This window comes from Urocitellus parryii, chromosome X (genome assembly GCF_045843805.1).
Source record: "Urocitellus parryii isolate mUroPar1 chromosome X, mUroPar1.hap1, whole genome shotgun sequence".
In the NCBI taxonomy this organism is placed as follows: domain Eukaryota; kingdom Metazoa; phylum Chordata; class Mammalia; order Rodentia; family Sciuridae; genus Urocitellus; species Urocitellus parryii.
The window spans coordinates 50,016,573-50,023,705 of record NC_135547.1 but is presented as its reverse complement, the minus strand read 5'-3'; the positions used below and the strand labels follow the sequence as shown (position 1 = coordinate 50,023,705).

General features: G+C 38.3%; 1 protein-coding gene across 1 annotated transcript; it reads left to right on the top strand.

Moving 5' to 3' along the window:
* The first annotated feature begins 5,248 nt into the window (after positions 1-5,248).
* On the top strand, positions 5,249-6,654 carry Pabpc5 (poly(A) binding protein cytoplasmic 5). The gene has a single exon (XM_026411350.2). It carries the CDS (start codon positions 5,249-5,251, stop codon positions 6,395-6,397), a length of 1,149 nt encoding a protein of 382 aa, XP_026267135.1. The 3' UTR covers positions 6,398-6,654.
* Positions 6,655-7,133: the final 479 nt, after the last annotated feature.

Genomic DNA, 7,133 nt, shown 5'->3' with positions numbered 1-7,133 from the left:
TTTAACCATAGGTACAATGTTCCACAACAGGTGTCCAGAGCGTTGTCTTCTTGCCTTACCAAAGTTTTATACACTTTCCTCCATTTGCCTATTTGCCATTTCTCCAGCTATTGGCACTCACCATTCTACTCTCTTTTTCTATTAACCAGTCTGGCTGGGCACAATTCAGGAGCCACTTGTCAAAAGAAACTAACTTTATTTTTAGAACTACAAAGGCCAAGCAAAACAGCTCCTCAGGAAAATACCCTCAGAGCCCAACTGCCACCACAGGCTTCCCACAAGCCTCTCACCCACACAAGCCTCTCCACCTCCCACAATCCTCCTGCTCTTGAGGCCGATTGGCTGGGTCCCGTGGCCGGAGCCAAAGAAGTCCCCCAATGAGCAGCTTCATGGTCTGAAAGGGCAGGGAAACAGCCCAATGAGCATCACTGCAGAGGAGCCAATCAGCTAGATGTTGCTGGGGCCGCTGTGAGCCAATCATCAGCTGGCAGCTGGAATTTTGCTGGGGCCCCTTTGGCTGTGGCTCTCAACACTTCATATAGAGGAATTGTGCAGTATTTTTCCTCTGTGATTTTTTTACATAGAATAGTGGTCTGAAGTTTTTTTTCATGTTGTCACATGTATCAGGATTTCCTTCTTTTATAGGCGAATCATGTTCTGTTTCAAGTAATTTACTGTTTTTTCTTTATCCAATCATTCATCAATGAATGTTTACATTGTTTCCATATCTTTACTCTTCTATATAGAACTGAGAATTAATAAGAGAATGAAAATATCCCTTTAAAATCCTGATTTCAGTTCTTTTTAATGTATACCCAGCAATTCCACTTTTAATTTTCTGAGAAAGCTCCCTGTTTATCCCATCAATTGTACCATTTTTCATTCTCATCAACAGTGCACATGGATTCTACTTTTTTCCATATCCTTGCCAACATTTGTTATAATTTAATGTTCCAATCATAGCAATCTAAATAAATATGAGGTGATATCTCACTGTGGTTTTGATTTTCATTTCCCTGAGAATTACTGAAGTTGAGTATCTTTTCTTTTAAAATTGTGCTTTTTTAGTTATACATGACAGTATATTTGATATATTTTATCTTTTTATATATTCATTGGCCATGTTTATTTTTTTTGAGAATGCTGATTTAAAATCCTTTGGATATATACTGAGGAGTGGGTAAATACGTAAACTTATGGTTCCATTTATAGTTTTATGAGGAGTCTCCATACTGCTTTCTAAAGGGGATACATCAACTTGCAGTTCCACCAACAATGTGAGTATTCCTTTCCCCCATATCCTCATCAACATTTGTTGTTACTTGTATTGTTTGATATTTGCCATCATCAGTATACTACAGTGATGTGGCCCCATCAATTTTGATAACAGCAGAAGTTACAGTATAAAGCTATGGAACAAACCAAGATGCTCCTCAACAGAAAAACAGATAAAGAAAATGTGGCATATATACACAATGGAATATTACTCAGTCAAAAGAAGAATGACTTTATGACATTTACCAGTAGATGGATGGATATGGAAACTATCATGCTAAATGAAATAAGCCAATCCTTAAAAAACAAAACCCAAATGTTTTTGCTGATATGTGGAAGCTTAACCACAATAAAGGAGGGTAGAGAAAGAAGAGAAGTTCAGCAGATTAGACAAAGGGGAAGGAAAGGAAGGGAGGGAAAGATATAGAAATAGGAAAGACATTAAAATAAATCAAATATTTTCATATTAAAATACCTAAGTGAATCCTACCATCGTATCCACCCACAAGAATTGGGCCCTAATTAGAATAAGATACATTCCATGCATGTATAATTTTAACAAAATGGATTCCAATGTCATGTTTAACTTAAAAGAACCAATGAAAAAATAAAAGAATGATGTCATAAAGTTTTCCCAGGTGTTCTTCAGTAATTATATAATTTTAGGTCTTATGTGTGAATCTTTCATCATAATATATTTTGAGATGATTTTGTGCAAGGTATGAAATGAGAGTCCAAATTTATTGTGTGCAAGTGGTTATTGAGTTTTCTAAACACCATTGTGGAGACAATCCTTTCTTCTTTCTGGTTCTTGGCACTCTACAAAGATCAGTTGACTGTATATGTTTGTACATTTATTTTTGTGCTCTTTATTCTGTCCATTGATATACACATTTTCTTTTATGCCAGTATGATGATGTTTCAATTATTGTAGCTTTGTAATTAAAGTACCTCTAGCATTTTCTTCTTTTTCAAGAATACTTTGGCTCCATATGAATTTCAGGTTGTTTTTCTATTTCTATAAAAATGCCATTGCAATTTTGATTGGGACTGAATTGAATCTATAGCTCTCTTTGGATAGTATAGCCATTTTTTTTCTACTGGGGCTTGAACCTACAGGTGTTTTACCACTAAGCTACATCACTTTTTTTTTTTTTAATTTTTGAAACATGGCTTTGCCACACCCAATATACCCCTGAATTTTTGATGCTGTAGCCTCAGAATACTAGTAGCTAGTAGTCTACCCAAATTGCAATGACTCCAAATTTCTGGCAAGCCTAGAGAGAAAGTTATTTTGAAAATATGTATTTTAGGAACCTAATTTTATAATCTTAGAGAAAATATGGATGATTAAATTTGAATAGAGAAAACATTTAGATGGTCACACAAACAAATGAAAATATTTATTTGTTTCAATGCTGAGTTTATGGAAAAGATTCTTTGCATTTCTAATTTTAATATAGCATTTAAAATAAAGTAATATTTTAAATGAGGAAAAAATAAAAACCAGACCAGAGTTTTAATCAATTGATACTCATGCATGTAATGAAATATGCTTATTTTTATTATTTTGATTTTGCTTTTTGTGGTACTGGGGATCAAACACAGAGCTTTATATGTGTTATGCAAGTACTCTACCACTGAGCAACACTACTGGCCCTGACAAGATGTTTATAAAAACCTGTGTAAAATGCAATAAAGTAACCAGATGTTCACAAGTGTTTTCCCATGTAGGTCACTGTGTTCATGTTATAAGATCAGTTTTATTATTCTATATGTATAATGTTTGTTTCATATTTGCCTTTTTTCATATAGTCTGTGTCCTAGAATAGACTTTTATTTACTATGTGTCATAGAACCCTAGAAAGCCAGCACAAGAACACAATAAAGAAAACAACTAAATTTTGGAGTAAACAATAAGTCTGAATAAATGTCATCACTCCCCAAGTGTACAATTTAATAGAAACTGTAAAATGTAAAAAATGAAGCAGCACCTAAATTTAGCCTGTAATTCTAAGAACTTCTTAGGAAAACATACATTAAGGTAGTGTCCTTTTCTTGGATTCTTTTTTCCCCAGGACCTTTTCCAGCATAAGAGTACTGATAAATGTTTTGTCTGGGTTTTCTTTGGTGGTGGAGGGAACTGAGCATGGGGCTTCTCAAGGATTAGTTTGTTCATGATAAATCACGGCATGTTTTTTTTTGTCATTTTTTGTTTTGAATGTGGGAGTTAAATTTCTTCCAAATTTCTCAAAACTCTGAAGTGATGATGTCTTTGGGGGAAAGACTTCTAGTTGAGTCTAATCTCACAACATTTTTCCCTGCAATGTTTTATAGTTGACAACTCATTTTCAAATACATAATTGTGTAATACTTTAACATGTTTACTTTATTTATCATATTAATTATATATTTTGCACAGAATCTGCAGATCTCTGTAACTCTCTTTAACTGAGGTTTTATAATTATGATTCTGAATTCAGTTTAACACCTTCAACATTTTTTGGCACTAGAAACCATCAAAAGCCATTTTCTGACTCTCCAATCATTAAAACCATAATATTACTGAAGCAAAGGAAAGAATTCTTCCTGCTACCTGGGGATAATGGTACCGTTATGCTGGAAATTAATGGAGTAAGGATAAAGGCCAAACACAACATGACTTGGGTGTTCTCTTTGACCCTGTGATCATTTAGCACTAGACTGGGAGCCCAGTCCAGCCATCAACTTTGACTTTCCAAAGCACTCAGGAAAGTATTTATATCCGCTTTCCTAAGCAACATGATTTAGGGTATTAGTTTAAAAAAAAAAAATCTTATGATTCCTTTCTGCCATTGTCATAACCTCCTCTGATTTGGGGATGAACAGCATAAAGAAAATATCAAAAAATTTTAAATAAATAAGTACAAATTTTAAAAGAAAAAATCTAAAAATCATATTGATTTTTTTTTTTTTTTTTTTTTTTTTAATCTTGGCACAGAGCAAGCGGGAAGTTACTTAGCACGGTTCCGGGTTTCCTCACGCCCCGCCCGCACTCTCTACCACAGCTATAAGCTCTTGGTCCCTTGGTCGGTCTATCCTGAGGTAAGCAACCCCAGTCCACCGGTCCCCTCTGGGCCCGCCCGCCGCGCATCTGCCCTTCTTTTGACTCCGCCCTGCATCTGTCCGGACCCGCCTCGAGTCTGAGCTGACCCTCTCTACGCGTCTGTGAGTCAGTCCCTCCGGACCTGCCAGGAGCTTCAGGCTACTGAAATCACCGCGCCTCACTCGGTCCGTACCCAGTGGGCATCTTGGGTATCTGGGCGGTCTCCGGTTCCCCGCGCGTTTGTCTGTCTGTCTGTCTCTCTGTCTGATCCGCTGCCAGCAGCTTGCCTGCTGATCCCAACGCACCAAGTGTCTAGTATGCCCTTTCGCTGACGCTGAGTGCAGAGCGGCCTTAGTAAGCTGCTAGCCTGCCTGAAACCTCGGCCAGCCAGGCAGCGGCGGAGGAATACACACTCGGCCCCTGCCCTTGTTGATAGCATTTTAAACCAACAGGAGCTCGAGGCCTATATTTATGCAGAAAACCGGTCTCAAGGCCTCTGTTGGCAATGCTAGATGTGGGGAACCAGCCAGCTGCTTGGTGATTTCTTAAAATTTAAAGGGGAAAGAGAATTTTCGTTACTAATACTGGCTTTTGAAACTGATTTTAAATCTGCACGGGTGAAAAATTTAAGTCCCCTCAGGGAGAACAGATTCGTTATTGGGGTGCCTTTTTGTCTGATGCGTTTGTTCTGAGCCTGCTGACCAGCTGTTTCTGAACTTCATTTTCTCAGCCTCAGCCTCAACAGTGATTGAGTCTGCTTTTAGCTTGCCTTCGCCTGCCTTGGCTTATTCTGTTCGTGAGCAGCTGTTTGGCCCATAGATTAGAGAAAACAGCCTTTTTTTTTTTTTTTTTCTTTCCCAAGAGAGCCTCCTCTCTATGCTAAGAGAGATGGGGAGCGGGGAGCCTAATCCTGCTGGCAAGAAAAAGAAGTACCTCAAGGCCGCCCTGTACGTGGGTGATTTGGACCCTGATGTCACTGAGGACATGCTCTATAAGAAGTTCAGGCCCGCTGGCCCTCTGCGTTTCACCCGAATCTGCCGTGACCCAGTGACCCGCAGCCCCCTGGGCTATGGCTATGTTAACTTCCGCTTTCCTGCGGATGCTGAATGGGCCCTGAACACCATGAATTTTGATTTGATTAATGGCAAACCATTCCGCCTCATGTGGTCACAGCCAGATGACCGCTTAAGAAAGTCTGGTGTTGGAAATATATTCATCAAAAACCTGGATAAATCAATTGACAATAGGGCCCTGTTCTATTTGTTTTCGGCTTTTGGGAACATTCTCTCCTGCAAAGTTGTATGTGATGACAATGGCTCTAAGGGTTATGCCTATGTGCATTTTGACAGCCTGGCCGCTGCCAATAGGGCCATCTGGCACATGAATGGAGTTCGGCTGAACAATCGCCAGGTATATGTTGGTAGATTCAAATTCCCAGAAGAGCGTGCAGCTGAAGTCAGAACCAGGGATAGAGCAACATTCACTAACGTTTTTGTTAAAAACTTTGGAGATGACATGGATGACGAAAAACTGAAGGAACTTTTCAGTGAATATGGGCCAACTGAGAGTGTAAAGGTAATAAGAGATGCCAGTGGGAAATCTAAAGGCTTTGGGTTTGTAAGGTATGAGACACACGAGGCTGCCCAAAAGGCTGTGCTAGACCTGCATGGAAAGTCAGTTGATGGGAAAGTCCTGTATGTAGGGCGAGCACAGAAGAAAATTGAACGCCTAGCTGAGTTAAGGCGGAGATTTGAACGGCTGAGATTAAAAGAAAAAAGTCGACCTCCGGGGGTGCCTATCTATATTAAAAACCTGGATGAGACCATCGATGATGAAAAACTGAAGGAGGAATTTTCTTCATTTGGATCAATTAGCAGAGCCAAAGTGATGATGGAAGTAGGGCAAGGCAAAGGTTTTGGTGTTGTCTGCTTTTCTTCTTTTGAAGAGGCTACCAAAGCAGTGGATGAGATGAATGGTCGAGTAGTGGGCTCCAAGCCCCTGCATGTCACCCTGGGCCAGGCCAGGCGCAGGTGGTGAGAATCAGAATTTCAATTTGTTTCAGCCTTAGCTGGTGCCTAGTTCAGGCTCCTTTGTGATAAGGGGTTATTTTAAGCCAATTCACAGTTGTTGTTGTTTTTTAAGTGAATACTTTCTTTTGAAAACAAAGTGAAACTAGAAAGCCTTGTTCATTTTAGTGAACATAATTTCTAATTGTAAAATTGTCCTTTTATACAATTTTTGATATAATATCCTTAGTGATGTGTAGAATAAAATTTATTCCACATTTTTCCTGAACAGCCAAGGTGAGGCAGTTGATTGAGTATATTTCCTTTTTTAATTCAATAATACTTCATTTAATTTCTTCCATGAAAATGTTCTTGGCATTGTCCTTACTTTTGAGTCCATCACAGTGAAAACTTCTAACTTTCTGTTTGAGAAATCAGCAGAGCAGGGGAAAATGTTTATTGGAAAATGATCCAATAAACATATACATAATTTCACTTAAATCATTATTTAATATGAATATTCTTTTAGAAAGATGTGAGATTTCTTTTCTTCCCTTATTTATTTGTATTTTCCCTTTTAAATATATTGTGACTATATTGCAGAATTGGTAGTGGCTTTAAGTAGTGTTGGGAGTTCTGTATTAACTTCATGCCCTGTTTTCACAATAAGTACCTTTGGAAATTAACATTTTATGTAGTGGCTATTTAAATTATGATTTGCATCTTATAAACCTTTCAAGGAAGATTTGATATTCCAGGACGCTGTA